General features: G+C 42.4%; 1 protein-coding gene across 1 annotated transcript; it reads right to left on the bottom strand.

Annotated features, from left to right (window-relative positions):
- Positions 1–316: 316 nt before the first annotated feature.
- Positions 317–18,854, bottom strand: slc6a17 (solute carrier family 6 member 17). Its single transcript, XM_046397344.1, has 13 exons — positions 18,698–18,854; positions 18,442–18,541; positions 14,120–14,543; positions 10,859–11,016; positions 8,843–8,969; positions 7,235–7,416; positions 6,381–6,491; positions 4,816–5,057; positions 4,501–4,693; positions 3,708–3,900; positions 3,459–3,618; positions 2,599–2,761; positions 317–2,391 (listed from the first exon to the last, which is right to left on the bottom strand). Exons 3-13 carry the CDS (start codon positions 14,418–14,420, stop codon positions 2,029–2,031), a joined length of 2,193 nt encoding a protein of 730 aa, XP_046253300.1. The 5' UTR covers positions 14,421–14,543; positions 18,442–18,541; positions 18,698–18,854; the 3' UTR covers positions 317–2,028.
- Positions 18,855–19,313: the final 459 nt, after the last annotated feature.

Below are 19,313 nucleotides of genomic sequence, written 5' to 3'. Positions count from 1 at the left end.
CTGCACAAGCGCACCACATATTCAAGAAAACAAAAGGACAAAAGCGTAAGGCAAACAGATAAAAGAGATGCTTTTTAGGCACCAAACAATGTTACTGACTGTGCTTCACACACATCTGTTCAGTCTCAAGTATTGGTCTCAGGGCGGGGCCACCAGATAGAGAGTAAGCTCATTATTGGTTCCTCCCCTGGCCAACAGAGACACCCAGTGGTCACATCTGTGTATTACCACTTATTCCAAACATTTAGATCACAGTACATTTTCCACATTATACCCCTAAAACATACACTGTCATACAAGATTATACATTAAAAAAAAAAAAAAAAAGCTTTATTTTTTTCACATCACAAAAAGACATCAAAGTGTAGCTTGTAGTGCTTATGAAATGATGTCTGTAGTGGTCAATTTGAGGAAGGTACAATTAAACCCAAACATCCTCCTCTAAGAGATTAAGCATGATAAATCTACATGGCAGTGAACCTCTTACCAACACACTGTAACAACAGTAGAGATATATTTTTTGTAGGACAGTAAAATGTCACATTTCTGTATTGCTGAACAAACAGCCGTGCAGGTGGAGCAGACAAAGCAAGGTGTCCGCTGTCCTCTTCCTCCTCCACATCAGAAGAGGGTCTGTATCTATGGCTCGTTGCCACGGCTTCCCCTGGGTAACGCAGCTATTTTTAAAGAGGCAGGGTCACCAGGAGCTCTCATTCAGCAGCAGACAACACACTGACACGCTCGCACACTGACACATGCACATCTGCGCATGCACGCACACAGTCCCAATTTCACTTCAAGTCTACCTCTCTAGCACACAGACAAACGAGCTGCTCTGCTTATCTCTGCCCGTGCAATGCCACCTCTGCCCTTCTAAGGCATTGATTAAAATGGAAACACCCGATTGAAATGGAAAAGCTTTGTCTAGGCCAGCTGCGTCTGGAACAGCACAGAGATGACGTGTGCAGCTCCACTGGCAACAACTCCAGAGCCTTTTTTGTCGAGGAGAAAGGTTCTTCAAATGAAAAGTGCTGCTCTGTGTAAAGGCTCAGAGATGCCCTAATGATAACGGGTGCCTGTGCTTTACCGTTTGTGGGGAAGAAATGAAGATGTGAAATGTAAATACACGGTTAACAGTGACATCTCAAACTATTGCACAATACATATGTACAGTATTCTACATCAGTGGGGAAAGCAGGGATAGAAGGAGATTCACAGTGTTATGATAACCTTACTTTGACTGGTTATTATTGCTGATGCATGATAGGCACAATAAACTTAAAGATGTCATGTGCTTGTAACACTGTTTACACTATCAGAATCACTTATTACATACTGTTATGGATGTATTTATAATCATTTTGTTTTCTGGATGAGAAATGCTCTCATACCTGATACTTATCAGGGTATGTTTTTTTTTTTGTTATTTTTTAACCCGGAGTCTCCTTCCATCCTATCCCCACATGAAACAATCTACTAAATCTGAACCACAATAAGATGATGATCTCCTAGATTCGGGAACATCCGGCTGTCTCAAAAATAACCTTCTTCAGATTGGTGAATTCAGTACAACGTAAAGCATTTTAGTGTTGAACACACCTTAACCTTGACTAGAGCTTATTACAAAACAAATCCTGTATCTGAGCCCTCACTGGTCCTTTCTAAGCCTGTTCCTGTCTCTGTCCCTATCTCTCTCTGGCCCAGTAATGCGTTGACAGATGGAAAAATGTGGTCATATCTGGTTGGACTTACACTCCTGTGATCCCACAATTACAGCAGGGATTGACAGGAAGTTAGCAGCATGGATTCTGCACTGGGGAAGAAGGAAAGAACCACAGGCAAGGAGCGATGGAGCAGAAGAGGAGGGATAGAGGAAGTTGGCTCTGGGGGTTAAGGTGTGATGAACGCTGTAACAACCAGCACTGCATTATCTCTTGACACCCTCTGTTCGTCCCTTTTCTTCCTCTGTCTCCCTCTCTCCAAGCAGGGTAGGGTTTAACGGACGGGAAGATCTATGAACTCAATGGATCATAGCTCAGACTCAGGTGAGCCAATGTTCTGGTAGCCCGTCTTGGTGCTGGTGCCATAGTTGGTGTTGGTCATCTCCTGGGTGCCGCCGGGGCCCAGGTAAGCACGGTGGGCGGGCATTGGTGAAGGAGCCTCACTGGGGTTCTTGCTGAGGATGAAGCGCTGTTCATCCTGCTCTTCGAGATTAGACATGTCCTTCATCATGCCTTTACGGTAGGAGACAGACAGCTTGTTGGAGCCATCTGAGATCAGGTTGAAGCGGCGGGCGAAGAAGACAATGGGTAATGGAAGCATGGCCACTATGATGAGGGCATAGGCCATGGCTAAAGCCCAAGGAGGGTAGCTCTGGAAACGCTCTGCACCCTGGCAAAAGAAGAGTGCAAAGGAAAGAGGATAAACACAGTGATAGAGATGGGGTGGAAAAAGGCATCTATGGAATAATCATGCCTGTCTGTTGGTGGTTTCATTCTTTATTGACCTTCTTTACCAATCACTCTTTCTTTCTTTCTTTCTTTCTTTCTTCGTTCTGTTTGTAGTATAAATACACACATATAAAAAAAAGAATCTGACCTCAGACTCCACCCAGGCGTTGTATCCTGCAGGACTAACGGCCATCTCAATGACTGTGGCGATGATGAGCACCACCAGGACAGCTGGCGACACATACCTCCACATGTAGTAATAGAAAGCATACGGCCTGAAACCAAGCATGTCTTCCAGGTCCTGCATGAACCTGTGAGGAAGTGAAAGACAAAATGAAAGAATGGAAAAGAAGTCCATTTAGGTGTCCCAGCTGACCATGAAATCTTGCAAACATACACAATACCAGAGGCGTGCAAACAGCAGAAAACTTTTGATTTTGTACTCTATGATGAGTCATCATCATTTTGCATCATCACTTACACGGCGAAAGTTGATTTTGAGTTAATTTTTACATCTATAAAATGCGAAGTATTGCTTTGTGGCATTGTGAACAGAAACTAGTGTACATGTCACAAACACTACTTTTATTCTGTGACAGAAAATACTGTCTAAACAGTGTGTTTGTAGCAAAGCTAGCAGCTCTGTGAGGACAAAAGTATCCAGACAAACCTCTTTGTGGAGCTGTTTTTCAGGGTTTGGCTTGACCCCTTATTTCCAGTGAAGGGAAATCTTAATGCTTGAGCATACTAAGACATTTTGGACAATGCTATGCTTCCAACTTTGTGGTAATTGTTTGGGAAGGCTTTTTCTATTCCAGCATGGAAAGCTCCCTCCACATATGGTTGGAGAATGGGATTGGTAAGAATATGGCTAGTTTTGAAACAGATAAGATGCATCTGTTCTCACAAATTTATCAGACACTGCAAATGTCTATTGGCACCAAACGTCCTGCCTGAAAATCAGTTCTATCAAAGTAAAACGTCAGTCTAGGCATTTAGTTGAGTTACCTCTTAGTTCCGTAAATCCAGGCTACAGAGATGTTCTCCAGGATCACCACCACAGTGAGAGGCAAACCAGCTGAGTAGTCGTCAAACATTGTGACAAAGTAGTTCCCTGAACGCTGCACAAACAGCAGGCCACACAGGAAGGCTATGATACAGCAAACCACTGAGACAGAAGAAACAACAAATGAGAATCACAAATACTTCAACTTCATCAAATACAAAAGATTTGAGTGTGATATACACTTTGCTTACCACACAGGATCTCTTTGCGTATCTTGAAAGCATCCAGTATGGGTGTGGTGATGCCAGTCATGGTGCCTATCATACTTCCCAGACCCAAGTTGATCAGCATGAAGAAGAACATGACAGACCAGAAGGGACTGGCAGGAAAATGTGTCATGGCCTCTGTGAAGGCGATGAATGCCAGGCCAGTGCCCTGAACAGCCTGTGGGACGAGAGAAGGAGGGCCACTGTGGTCAAAGGAAGGAAAAGAGAGCTCTGTGTTCACAATATTGTGCCTGTGGTTAGTGGTCACCATAGGTGCTAGGTGCAATATCCTGCTATGGTAAAAAATGGACTTGGCAGAAGAAAACTGGGGTTGCAACTAACGATTATTTTCATTGTCATTTTCATATAACATTTAAAAAATAGTGAAACATGGTCATTATAACTACCCATTGCAAAGTAAGTGTTGCTTGTTATCTCTGACCAACAGCTCCAAAGTCAAAGATGTTTCATTTATTATCCCATATGGCAAAGAAAACCATCAAATTCTTATATTTGAAAAACTGGAGCATTTGCTGGAATTTTTGCTTGAAAAATGACTGACTGATCAAGTAAGTGTTGCAGCTCTACAGGAAACATTGACTTGCTTATAAGCATGGCATTTGTAACCTCCCCATTTTTGATTATACTTCCTATATACTCATAGCTTGTCTTAGATCATGATAATATCATCGCAGCTAAACAGACTTCTGATTATTCAAAGATACTCAATGATCACATTCCATTCTCATTTCAGGTTATGAACTTGTCCCCCTCTGACCTTGTTGAGTTCGTCCTCCAGCATGCAGGCATCCAGGCCCAACTGACCGAAACTGTCTTCCTTTACCGTCTTAATGACACCATACATCTCTGTGTAGTCCTCGGCTGACAGGTGGGAGAAGTTGATGTGAGGAGGAATGAGTTCTCTGCTCAGCACACCTGTGTTTAGGAAGCCCAGGATCTTCTCTGCATTCCTGCACATGCACAATTGGACATATGGAGAAGAGGGATGTGTAATTGAGAGAAGGTTTTAGTAGAAACAGCTGCCAGAGAGAGACTGGTCAGGTATGGGTTTGCTATCGTTTGACACACTCACTCGACAACACACTTCTCGTTCATGACGTTCGCCTTGAACCCCAGAACAGCGAACACAACTAAAGTGGCCAGGATGGATGTGACAAAGTTGATAATGGAGACCAGTGCAGCATCGAAGTGACAGTTGTTGTCGCGCTTGTTGTAGCTGGAGAAAGCGATGACGCCTCCGAAACCCAGACCGAGAGCGAAGAAGACCTGCGTGGCTGCTTCTCTCCACACCTGTGGCTCCAACATCTTTTCGAGCTGGAGAAAAGGGGAAAAAAATGTCAAAGATTAGTGACAGATTAGATCAGCCATTCTCACTGGCCTTAGAGCATCTATTATAACCTTAAAATATATGTTTGGGTGATTTACAAAACTAAACAAAACATCAAATTTAAATGCATGATAAATATGATAATCAGTGCCCACTTATACTTGAATATCACCACACCAACCACAACACACTATCAGGTAGAGACAAACGGATGCAGTGACACAAAAGGGGTTTGGTTTTTGAAACGATCCAAACTATCGTGACTGTCACAATATCAAAGGCAAGGAACAAACTCAAAGCAACTCTGAATGCTACTCTGCATGTCAACGTCACACCACCACTTGAACTGATTATTGATAAGTGTCTCACTGGGTGAGCAGACTGTTACAGATGACAGTGACGTAACACATAACATAGCCAAGTCCAGTACGATCCGAGTAAATTTCCCAATTTGTTGCAAAAGCACTACATATGTAGCGTTGCCCCTTTCTATTGTTTGCTACATCTCTCTACATTTGATATCAGCAGACTACAAAATACACTCACATACAGAGCAAATAATAAATTAACTGCAATTATATCACTGTTTGTAATAATGCTTTTCACTGTCCATTTTTCCATGTAATCATACATGGTCACCACTAGAGGGAGACGTCGACCCAACACACAACACAATGTTTTTTTTTAACTAGGTTAGTTCCATTGAGATCACTGATCTCTTTTTCCAGAAAGACCCGCTCAAGAAGGTAGCATATTAAAGTTACAGACAACCCAACAATAAATAACAAGAAAAGATAAAATACAGAAGATATACACTAAAATATACTATTACTTATAGTACAATATTTCTTGAATATTTCCCATGCACATACACAAATACCAACAGATTCATTCATCAGTGCCTTAAACTCAGGTAAAGAAATCCTTCAGTTTCTTTCTGATGGCTATTCCAAGTGAGGGGAGCAGACAATTTGCTGCTTTATCATCTGCTTGGAGCAGATGATAACACCACATCTTGTGATCTCAGTCACATCGCAGTCAGATCTCTGTGTCAGCAAAATGGACACGCATGTGGATATGAATGACATTCTTGTATGACTGGACCTGAATGGCCTTTGTGGTAAAGCAGCTAAAACCAGTCACCACTCACAGCTGGACAACTTAAATAGACAAAGTGTCACTTCTGTCAACAAATGAAGGAATCGGCACCAAGACAGCAGTGAGTTTAAGGTTGCAGCAAACTACTACACATTGTATTGTTTTTATTGTGAAAATTTTTTGGTTTAAAATCACAACTGTTTTTCTCTCACCTTAGGGGTGAACATGTGAGCGATGCCATCCACCGCTCCCTTCAGCAGCAAACCTCGCACCAGAAAGCAAAAAAGCACCACATATGGGAAGAGAGAGCTGAAGTACATCACCTAAAAGAGAGAGACAGAGAGAGAGAGTCAAGCACATTACACAGTGTTGCTATGGAAATGCTTTTCTGGAGCCTTACACACACACATACACACACACACACACGTTGAATCAATCCCAAAACTGCTTTGTGTTTGCTTGGCACAGAACCTGTGAAATCTTACCAAATGTGGAGAGAGAGTCCTTGAGGTTCGGAGAGAGTCAAAAATCCTTCCTACAGCATTTTGGGGAATTATTGCAGTACTGAATATGATAATTGGATTACCAAGTTTAGCTTTCAAAAAACCATGTCAAACCTTGGCCATGTATGTATTTTCCTATTGAAAATGTGGGCTGGATGTTGCGCTGTGGTATATGACTCACTCACTGGATCAAGATTACAGGATGTTGTTGCAGTTGTTGCCAAATGAAGCATTTTCCATCTGCATCCTGAACTGGTCTTTGCCTGGTTCAGTTTGAGCTTGTTAATGTTGCATGTGTCTCTCTTCCATAATATAGATGAGATCCAAAAATAGACCAGTGCTGATGACAGGCTTTAGCATCTTACCTTTGATTGAAAGCTTTAACAAAGTGAATAACATACTTACTGATATGGATGACTCATCCATCAATAGAAATTAAAATTAGAATTTGAAATCTTTCAAGCTGTTGTTACAGCAATATGCAGAGTTCAGTTGTCTATGGTGTGGTGATCTCTATAGTTTGAAGGCGCTCGCCCTGCTGCAAAGCCATGGACACTCCGTACCTTCCCAGAGGACTGGATGCCCTTGATGACTGCCAGGCAGACTAAGATCCAAGCCACCAGGAGGGACAGGGTCATCTTCCAGTTCAGGCCGCCTGTGTCATCGATGGAGCTGGTGATGTTGAGAGTCTGGCGGTACCAGAAGTAAGTTGTGGCAGAGCTCTTCTCACACTCTGGAGTCACGACTATAACAGCAATGAGAAAAGGACACAGGAATTAAGTGTTTTCCATATACAAATACAAAATATACATACATATACAAAATCAGTGAGGGATTTTAAGTTTTACAAGGAATTCTGAATATTTCTTTTACTTTTAATTTTATCTATCAGATAAACACATTTGCAAATAGCCAATGGGGGAGGAAGTTGAGTGCGTTGCTGCGTTGAGTAAAAATACCAAAAAACACAGTGTGATGTCCTCCTGTTAAAAGTAGAAAGGTACAAGCAGAAAAAGGTACTTGAAAGCATTCATGTGTACAAGTGTTTTAATGTTTAACTAGTCAGCGTTTTGAAAACTATCTGCCAGTGCAGTGAGTTTTGGAAACCAACCAACTAATTTCAAGACTTTTCTAAAACCAAGTGTTATTTTTTCTATTCAACGTAGCGTTAACCCTTCGTATTTCAAGATTCTGACGCTAACTTCTTAAAGGAGTTTGAGAAGAGCTGAAATCATCTCATTCACTCAAAAAATACTTGGAAAGCCAATTTTCCGAACATTTGTTTACAGCTGTTTTCTGCTGGCCGCTTGCAGTCCTCTTCATTGCTGCATTTCTGTGTTTCTTGGTACAATTCGACCTCCTGTCATTCAGGGGAAGAATCTGAAACCATTGGGGGAATGTGTATTGTGTCACCCAGGTGAATGTGCAGGTGTGTCTTCATGCAGGAGATAAGCAAAACGGTAACTGCAAAAGAAAAAAAGTTAAGAATAGAAAACCCAGCAAAGTACTATCCATTCATTTCCTATACCGCATATCCATCACCTAGAACCCTCTTGCTGTGAGGCAACAGTGCTAACCACTGCACCACTGTGCTGCCCAAATAAAGAACTAGTACTTCATAGCTGGATAATTCCATCTCTGCATATAGCTTAGCTAAATCCTATTGGACACTTCACAGTATCACAGCTACACCCATAAGCATAAGCAGAGTCAACGTTCTGCCCTTGAATATTAATGAAAGCTGATGACCTTTACTCTGCCAGAATCTGCACATGCCTTCACCACAGGCTACTAGCTGACATTGGCAGCTGGGTCATACCATCTGACAGACCGGGCCAGCAGAGCTGCTCTGTAGGATGAAGTGCAGGGCTGTCTCGGCTACAGAGGAAATACAAACACTTTCCTGTTCGTCCGCAGAGACACTACTGTTTGACTGCAAAGCCACAGTGAGGCAGGCTGTTTCAATGCAAAGGCACGTTCTGCAGCTTTAAGCACCGCCCCGCGCGGCACTATGCAGCCTGTGTGTCTGCATCTGTTGAGATACTGCTGAATATGAGATTGTCTTGCAGGGCATTTTTCCTCCATGTGGTGTCTTTTTCATGGGCACCTGTCTTGTACACCTCTGTGAGAGTATCAATTGTGTTGTGTAGTACGTTGTGTTATGAACTCACTGGCTTGCGTTCCGTTTCTCTGGATGGGGCATTCAGCCCAAGGCAGTGGATACTGGAAAGACTGGAAGAAATAGAAAATGCTCCAGCCGATAATCACGTTATAATAGAGGCCCACAAAACCGCAAACCTGAGAGAAAATGAGATAAAACAGCAATAAGTGTCACTCCTAAAAACAATCAATGTCTCATCCCATAAATATACAAACACAAACAGCACTGGGCATTAACAGCGTGCAGTTTGGTGAGGTGAGCGCCTCATCTTGAGTCAGGGCACAGACGCTGAGCACACAGCTTAAGTTGGAGTATATTTGAATTATTGAGCTGTTTGCTCTCAGCAGCCAAGGCTGAGGTCCTCTATGAGAAAGTATTTATAGCTGCTGAATCTCCCGCTGCCACATCCGGGCTGCCACACGCCTCACTGCCCCAGGCCAGGCCTCTCCCTCCCCTGTTTTGCACCAGATTGATGAAATCACCATCAGAAGGACTGACAAAGAGAAAGCCTGACACACTAGATCACCGACTGAAAGACTCAGGCACCGACTATGTTTTAGGCTGATGACGCTGATGGGATGGGGACATGATGGGTCACTACTCTTCCCGATGATGGGGACAGATTATGACAGTGATCGGTGCTCGTCTTTGCATGCCGCCTGCTGTAAAACATCAAGAGGAAGTGATATGAGCAAGCAGAGGGAGTCAAGTACTCTGGGCTTTACAGCATGTTTGTTGTCTCTGCATGTGACATTTTTAACTGAGGGAAAATTAACATACAACACCAGTGCAATAAAACTGAGCTGGTGTATCACGATCTAATTACAGTATTGCTTTACTGTGTGTGGATCATAAATTGTCATCAATCAAATTATTGGTTCATTAATGCTTTACAGATCAGTGATAAGCAATTCAAAGGCCTTTTTTATTGTCGGTTTTTGAGGCCACAAAAGGCATGTCTAGTCAGAGTGTATCATGTGTAATTCTGTTTACTGTTTTATAATGACACTGGCTCACTGTAAAGTGGAAAAAACATGTCATGGGTTTTTCCACTGATAATAAAACAGCAAATATTAGTTATTACTAAGCCATCCTGCAGAACGTTGGCACTCACACTGTTTAATGAGGCAGGTTTCTTTATGGATACAACGGAGAGACAAGCGAGTGCACAAGGCAAATGTGGTCAATTTGAAGTCACTGTTGGTTGGTTTGTCAACTGCTTTGGTCCTGACTGAAATATCTTAACAACTACAGGACTCATTTCTATGTAATTCAGTGAAGATATTCCTGTTCCCCAGAGGAAGGTTTCCGACTTTGCTGATCCCATGATTCTTCCACCAGCAAACCATGAGGTTAATATTTGCAGTTCTGAGTGAAATGTCTCAACAACAAAGTGATTGTACGGCCATGAACTCTGGCAATCCTTTTCACCTAGTGCCATCATCAGGTCAAAATTTCAACCTATCACATACTTCAGTTTATGACCAAATAGTTCTTCTTAAACAAAATAGCGTAGTAACACAACACTAAGCCGGAGAACATAGGAAAGATTATTCCTACTACCCATCAGCCTATTAGTGCTGTCTTTGTGAGTATGTTAGCTGAAGCATCACTGTGCCTAAGAATAGCTGCACAGAGTTAGCAGCATGGCTGTGTCAAGACTTCAAATCAAGACTTTAGTGATAATCTGTCGCCCTTATGTGATAAAGTTGTGAAGTGAGGAGACTTAATTTGGAAGCCCTTGGTTTTGGAAATAAAAGAACCAAAAAATTAATTAGTTACTTAATTTTCCCCATAGCTAAAATCACTTAATTAAAAATGTATTAACTTTAGCTAAATTCTGCATCCACAGAGCCACATTTCATTTGCAACTTCAACTATGGGCCTGTCTGGATTTTCCTCCACAGCAACGGCAGCTGAGACTCAGGGCTGTTTTAGTATTCAGAGCTGTTCTGAAACTGGTTGTCCTACTGTTAACCTGCATGACCATGATGAGTTAACTGGTTAAGGTCATGCTGGCACTTACCATCAGACTGGAGACTCCGATGCCTCCCAGCAGTGGGTAGACGTAGTTCCACACCCCGATGCTGCCACGCCTGATCCTCTGACCCACCGCCAGCTCCAGGAAGAACAAGGGGATGCCAATGAGGAGGAGGAGAATAAAGTAGGGCACCAGGTATGCACCTGAGACAGGGGAAGGACAGGAATGATGTTTTACTGCACAATTTACAACTACCTTGGCTATCTGAATGTTTCATTTCTCTTTGTGTGAAATCCACGTATAGCAGAGAACAGAAAGTCATTGCAAAACAGCAGAGATTTTTTTTTCTATTTCCATTGTTTATTTCTTTTTATCCCTACCAATCAAATTCACTCTGTCCACTCCCTTCTCTTCCTCTTTTCCTTCTCACAGGTTTTCTTCCATCCTCTCTTCTTCATCATCATCAGCTTCCATTTGCTCAGGTACTTTCACAAATATGACCATCTCTTTTTGCAAAAGGGACAACAAAGAGACGAGCAGCAGGCACTCAGAGACAACGAGTCACGTCCAGTCCTGCTTACGTCAAGGCCTGATGGGGCACCATGGTGACAAACCCATCCACAGCCAGAGAGGATGGGTTCATACTCATGGACAGCTGGAGGGAGCATCTTGTTTCTAGACTATAAACAAATGGCTGTGACGTTTGACTCGATCAAAAATACCGATCACGTCCTGAGTGGCTATTAGATCAAGCAGCAGACAAAGAAAAGAAAGACAGGGACACAGCGTCATGTTACACAGTGGTACCATTATCTGGACGGTTAGAAGCGACTACTGTGTTGCTGCCTGCTTTCACTGATCTTTGATGTTTATTCTGAGAACACAAGACAACAAAAAAATGAAACCTGTGACTAACTGTGGGTTTTATCCCTCCAGACGTCACGCTTCACACATTATGCTTCAGGTTAAAGCCAGACTCAGCAATATTGATCTTCATGATTGGCACAATGAGGTTGATGATGAGCCACAGACAGTTTAACACTGACTGAATCTGTATAAATGTAGGTGTGGTCATCATAGCCAGTCAGTCTCAAAGAAGAAATTTATGTGACTATGGACAAGAGATCAAGGAGACAAGTGTAGTAGTATAGTTTTATAGTTAATAGTTTTTTAAAAATAATAATGAATACTTTGAAATAAATACTGATCATTTGCCAGAGTATGATTTCTTATCATTTTCATCTTTACTGCCCATTACTTTCCCAGTTTATTTCAGTTTCTTTTGTTTTTTAACCAAACTACGTCCATATACCTCCATGAGGGCTCATTGTGGAAAAACAATCATATATGAACGATTCTTAAGATACTTGGGGACAGACAGATGGACAGATGGATTTTAATGGAGGTATTCATGAAGCTGAATCCTCTTTATTTTGTGATGATGCTGACCTTTCCTAAGGACATTTAGGCTCCTCAGAGGATAAGCCCTTGTCCTCTTGTGCTTCCTCTCATCAACTTGCCTTCACAGCTTTGTAAAAGATGCTAAAATCAGCTAGTGGTTCTAGTTGTTCTGTTATTTTTCATGGAAAAATAATAAATAAAATTTTCTTTGTATTTTGTTTCCATATGTTTTGCTTTGTTGTATACTATATGTTACTGATTGTTGCGCACATTCTTTTAACATAATCTTTGTTTTTAAGTGACAGAAAAGTCATGGACAAAGAGGGACTAACGACAGAGACAGTTTGTCCTCATCTGTGAGACAAGCCCAGGCAACACAATGCAGCACCGCCTGCTGAGTCAAAATTCAGCAGGGGATACACACACAATGTACACGCGCTAACACACACACACACACACACTGATTAAAATTATCCTGCTTTGTTATATCATGCATTTCAAATACCCTCTTTACACACACCTCCCACACAAGGTAGAATCGACAATGTCTGAAAGCCTAGGAAATCGGTGTTTACTCTTCCACTTCCTCCATCTTAGTCATCACCAGCCTCTCATCTCACCGCAATACCAGTGAATTATAATACTGAAGAGATAAGGCTGAGAAACCTGCAAGGAAGGCAAATCTCTCACATTATACCAGACCCCTCAATATTCCCTCGCTGCTGACGGCACAAGTTCACAAAGTCTGAGAAGTGTTGAAGTGACTGCCCCTCTGACTTACGCGATTAGCTGGTTAATTGGTTGACAGTATGCAATTTATCAAGGAGGAGGAGGCTGCAGCCGCATCAGCAGGCAATCTCAACAGGGACCGAAAAATGTACTGAAATGCATACAAACCGTCAAGTAAAATAATAAAACTGTTTAACATAATGAATTCTTTCTCCTCTTTCCCTAATTTTACTCTGCTTTGAATCACTAATTTGGATGACATAAACTGATAAACTGATGACATGATTATTTTTCGTTTAACAAAATGTCAAACTGTTCCTTTAAGTGGAGAAAGTGGAGAAAGATGGATATCAATAAGATATCTTCTATATCACATCATGGATTATTATAGGATCATTTTTCAGTGTATGTGCATTTTCTTTTCACTACAATCACTCCTTCAGCTGTCTAAAAAGCCGATAGTTAATGGTTCAGAATAATGTTGTTTCATGCTAAGATGTTGTGACAGTTTGGACAAATGCAACATTTTAGGTGGCTGAAATTGTCACCACACTGTTTTGTCCGTGAGCTAAATATCTACATGCTGGGAAGAGGAATTGGGCTAGACAGACACTAACAAAAAACAGTACTCCCTGATTTTATGTGGTGGGGAAAATAAGAGCTAAATTAGCTGAAGTCACTGTAGCATTTCCTTCCGTAATGCGATGCAAATGACGGTTTTATGAGATACAGTATTAGATTTCACACCAGTCACCAGTGGACACTCTCAATCAAATCATCTCTCAGTGAATAGCTGCCAGGCACAGAACACTACCCTGGACAAGACTGCAGAAAGGAAAATGCAAATGCTATGCTCAAGCAAAAGGATAACATCAAAATTGTTATGTGCTATTAAGTTAACTTCTCCCATCTGGGAGCTTATTTCATTGAGGGTTTTACAAAACTAATAAAAAAATAGCATTAACAGTATTGACTCAGCACAACATTTCTTGTTGTTAACAATTACTCAGCACCCTGAAGGGACACATGTTTACCGTGGGTGGCCCAATTAGGAACCATCTTCCCAACTTGGAAAGTGTTACTACGCTTTGCATGCTGGATTGGTTTCTGTGTCGAAGACAGACAGTGAACTGTTAAAAATACACCAAAATCATGTACAGTCATCCATCCACCTACCTCCACCATTCTTCTGGCACAGGTAAGGAAACCTCCAGACGTTACCCAGGCCCACAGAAAAGCCCACCTGGGCCAAGATGTACTCCAGCTTGTTGTTCCAGGCTGGTCGGCCGTCCTCAGCATCTGGGTCAGGGGAGGGGAGCAGGGCCTTTACTGGAGCTGTAGAGCCAGGACTGAGACCCATACTCATCTGACTGCTCTTATAGTCCATGGGATGCTCCAGAGACAGCAGGTCAGCCACCGACTCAGTAACTGGCTCATTGCTGTGCTCGCGCTGGGTCACCTTGGTGTTCTTTGGCATGGCTGCGACGCAGGAGTCCCTCAGGTCGAGGGTGGTGGAGGAAAGGAGGGGGGCCTGAGGTGACTGACAGCAGGGAGATCAGGGCGAAGCAGGGAAAGAGGGATGTGCTTTTCTTTCTTAAATCTGAGAAGAGAAGGGATAGACAGGAAATGCAGGAGCTTGGGAATAACAAAAGTACATTTCGCTGCCTAAACCATAAAAATGTATTTTATTATAACACACAGTTCTGTAACTGTTTCTCCCTCATCATCTGAATTTGGTCCCACAGCTTGTCCCACAGGAAAAATGACAGGAAGTGAAAAGCAAAAGTTCAGTTGCTACTCTAGTTACAACACTGGAGGCAGGCCACATTAAATTCTTCAAAATGCTAACTATTTGTGATGAAACCGGCATTAATTATTTGCTGAAATCTTCTCTTTCTTTAAAGATTACAACTTCTCTAACTACTACATTATTATTATATTATCTATGCTATAAAACAAGAACATTTGGCGGGTTTGAAATGCTGGTTGGGCATTAATTAATTAATTAATTAATTAATTAATCAAGCAATAATGAATACAGTTGTTAGTTGCAGGCCTTCATAACATTAGGAGAGCAGCTCAGGAGCCAGACTTCTATCAACAAATTACTTTAACCATTTGGGTTCAGAATCATTTTTTTCTCTCCTGTTTGCTAGTTAGTACATAAAGTATTTTAAAAGGGCAGTAAAACTACAGTACTTCAGAGCCATAAGTGAGGTATTTCAGTAATCCACTTCATTATGGTGAATGAGACCCAAAAATTGAATTAGAACTCATTTCACAGCAGAGCCCATTATACTCATGTTGAGTCATGTGAACAGCATGAACAGCCATGTGTGTGTGTGTCTGTGTGACTGCTGGTCTCAGGAGAATGCTGTGCAATAAAACTAAAGCCTTGAAACACAGATTTCAGAAGTTACTCTCTCCATTTGCTTCAACTCCTTTTCTGCAGATTGTTTTAAATTTCAGAGATTGTAGGGAAAGTTAGTCTCTCAGTGTCCTCTGGCACGTGTCACCTTTTCAGTAGCCCTTTGAAAAAAAAAAAAACAAACACTAATAAGCCTACAGTCCAGTGTATAATCCTTCCCTCATGGGAAACTGGTGTAGAGGTACTGTGCCAGAAAGTCTGGAAGGTCTGATTCTCCTGCATAAATAAGGATTTTACACTTGTGTTTAGGCAGAGGTGATAAGCCATCCAAATCCTGGCACATCCTGTTTTGTGATCACATCACTTCGTAAATGACAAACTAAAAAACAGGCACACTGATGTAAAAAGCACTTACTTTACGTATTGCACTCCTATAACATTATCACAGTCAGCGAATATCGAATAAGACATGGGTGTCAAAACTCATGACACATATGGTAGAAGCAGAGATGCTGTGTTTTTTAATCCATGCATTCTTCTTCCTTGGTAAAACGTGGTGCCTACATTACCCACAATGCAACCTGAACACAGGCAGTGTGGTGAGTTATTCGAGCGTGTTGTGCCATAGTAGCAGCTAAAATGGCTTGAAGGACAGCTCACTTGTTTTTACCTCCAGTCTCCCAGATTTCTTTTTATTTTCAAACTTGTAACCTCAACAATGCTGACTCAAGAGACATCACTTGGGGGCAATTTATTGGACTTTGTGCTGCTCAGCTGCATTAAGCTTTCTAGAACTTTTTATACACATGCAGTAGTATTATATATATTATAGATATAAAAACAAGCTTTGATTTGTAAAATCAGAGGAGTTCCACTTTGAATATACGCTGCTTGTTGAGTGAAACAGCGCCCGTCCTCTTCAATTTCAGGCAAGACCTCCTCTATAAAACACTGGAAAACCCTGTAAACATCAAAGCTTAATCCATTTAAATTAAAATGGAAATTTGTAGCAGCAAGCACGAAACACTCAAAATGACAAGACCCTTGGCCTTTAGCCGCTGCTGTTGGAAAATTACACCAAAACATTGTGAGACAGTCACCATTTACTGTACATTAACTAATTAACTAAAGGTTAGCTTAACAGGGAATGATGCAGACAACATTTGTTAAATGCCAAAAAAGAAGCTTAAAAAACTGGAAAGTGACAGAAAGCTGACTTTGAAGGCAGATTTCTGAGGTTAGCTGTGTGGGATGTACGAGATCTGACTTTCCACTCTGGCCAGTTCGAGGGCAGAGAATAGAAGCTGGAGGTGTTTGATCTGGAGACAAGGCCTCTAATCTGAAACCAGATGCAGCCGACTGAAGTCAGAGCTGGGCTTTTAATTCACAGCGACTTCTCAAGAACGGCTGCCAGCCGGCTGGACTCTAAGCCCACCCAGAGGCCGCACCAGCAGCACGCACATCACATTCCTCAACAGTGGCAATAAGCCCCTGCAGTCACGACACGCAGCAGCGCCGAGGCTGAGAGCTCCACACAGATCCCAGAACAGCAGTGACCTTTCCCACAGCAGTCTACAACTACAAAATACTGAGTCATCAACGAATACTCTCAGAATGAGGTGTGAAGCAACAACATGCATGTTTGCAAACAAAAATGGATTTTCTGGCCGACATGCAGAGTTTTGGGGGTTTTGAGATGTGCAGAGTGAAGCTCTGAAACATTGTTCACACAAGATTTTGCTCTACTTTTCCTATGAACGGAAACGTTTGTATGGTTAGCAACAAACTGTCCTAAATTGCGCTTATGGCTTAGGATGATGACGGGGTTCTCAGTCTGGCTCTCTAATTGAGTGCAGTGGAAGTTTTCGATGTTGTCGCGCAAATTTATTGGCAACTTTGTGAGTTTCACAGTATGTGCTGACACAGATGGCACATTACAGAGACAGCAGGACTTGACACACAGTGCAAGAAACTCTGACAGATTATGACTCAGAATGAGGGAAACATAGTGAGGCACAGAGACAAGTGAGACAAGAGAAAAAAATGCATGTATTAAGGAGCGCTGACCAAATACACATTAATGCAAAGGAAACGACACTGCAGACAGTTAAGCATTTACTTCTCAAAGAAATGGGAGCGGTGCTAACACGCCTCAAATGTGCCATTCCTGCTGCTGGTTCCTATAGGTGTATTTCTACTTCTCCACAGACTCTTTGGTGTTGGTGATGTAATAACACAGGTTCTCTGTTTGTCCGACAAAGACACACTCTCACTTTCATCTAGTGTGGTTGCTAAGCAATGACTGTTCCTGCAAAATTGAAATCCCATCCCTGCAGCATCAGTGGTCACCTATCTCTCCTCTCACCATCTCAGAAAGACAGACATGATATCCCTCGAGGGTCGGATGCAAATAAAATGGAGGTGCTGTGACATGACTGAGAGCGGGACGATAGATTGTGGCGAAGCAAAGCTGGGGTGACGGTCTGTTGTGGGATCCAGTGTCCATCAGGCAGCCATCTGACTCATCTTTAGAAAATGGTGTCATTGTAAAATATGAGGTTTGAACACTCAGTAATGATGAACTGCCTCCCAGGGGAATCTGATCCAGGACAACATCGTGATTCTGACAGGTACAAAACAGCACCTGCACGGCCATGTTCAGGCATCTCTCAGACACGTTACGCTTACACACGGGCCCATATGCCACAGCTTGAGGGCTGACTTTCTACGTGAATATAACCTCTGATGCCTTGTCAAGGTCAAATGAATCGCAGAATAACAGCAATGCGGAGATGCAATTACGCCTAAGTAAGTCAGCAGGATATCAGCCGCTTCAGAATCTGTCATATTTGAGGCAAATGTGAACCCGCACGGCGCAGCACCGTCAAAAACGGAGGATTAATGAGCGACGCTCGCCGTCAAAGTTGCGGCGAAATCACCGTTTGTCAGGTGATAAGACGACGTTCGTCTCCATCAAGACATTTCGAGAGGTTATTTTTGCGGTGATGGGGGCGGCCAATGCTGGTAGTTCGTGTGATTAGCGGTAAAACTATGAATTTGTCACAGAGAAACAAACTCCAAATCTAAAGTGACCAAATTGTGAAAATGGTTATAAGAGCGCCATTCTTACCTTAGTGTGCAGAGCGGGTTATAACGTCGGAGCGCGACCGTATGAGTCCAGAGGGATGTTCGGTGTCTTCATTCAGGCACTGTCTCCGTGTGCAACATCTCTGCGAGCAAAGAGATGCAAAATCACAAAGCTTCCAGTCACACAGGGCGCATGGCGCGTAAAGTCTGACGCAGGAGCTCAACGCCTGCCACAGGTTTGGTCACTATAATAACATTAACTTGTGCAGGTAATGGCTCACTACAGCTATTGGTCTCACTTGGGCGCTTTAACGATCTTCCGCAGCACCTCTGGTTTCCACGTGCTTGTTGCTGTGTTGTGGGGTAAATCGGCTCCCGGTGGGATTTAGAAATTACTATGGAAAGTCACGACAAAGTCTGACGCAGGTTTGACTCACCCGCTCGTGCGCACGTCAGCAGTTGATTTAGAAGAGGAAAAAAAAACATCTGCAGTGTTCACAGGACGGTAATAAGAGCGTCACACAGGTGGCCTGCAATCAGGTACATCAGACGAATTGACTGAATGTACTGCTTGTGCAAATTGACTGAATGATGAACGATTGTTATATCTACGCAGAAACAGAGGATATCAATTTATCAGATTTACAGTGATGGAAGCTATCCCAACGCAGTTTGCATCCTTTACTGTGTAGGTGCTTGATGTTAATATTATAATAGACACGTCAGACCTGTTGTATTGTGCCCACAGTGATGCACACTGAAACAGGTGCGAAAAGACAGTACTTCCTAATGGACGTTTCTCATGTGTAGATAATTTGTGTTACAGTCGTTTTTCTCTCTGACACCAGCAATTTATTCTGCCCTTGGATCTGTCTCCTGCGGCTCCACACTCCATATTTCTTCCCCTGGCTCGCT

Source organism: Scatophagus argus, chromosome 8 (genome assembly GCF_020382885.2).
Source record: "Scatophagus argus isolate fScaArg1 chromosome 8, fScaArg1.pri, whole genome shotgun sequence".
NCBI lineage: Eukaryota > Metazoa > Chordata > Actinopteri > Scatophagidae > Scatophagus > Scatophagus argus.
The sequence above is the reverse complement of the archived record's forward strand: the minus strand, read 5'-3'. Positions and strand labels throughout refer to the sequence as shown.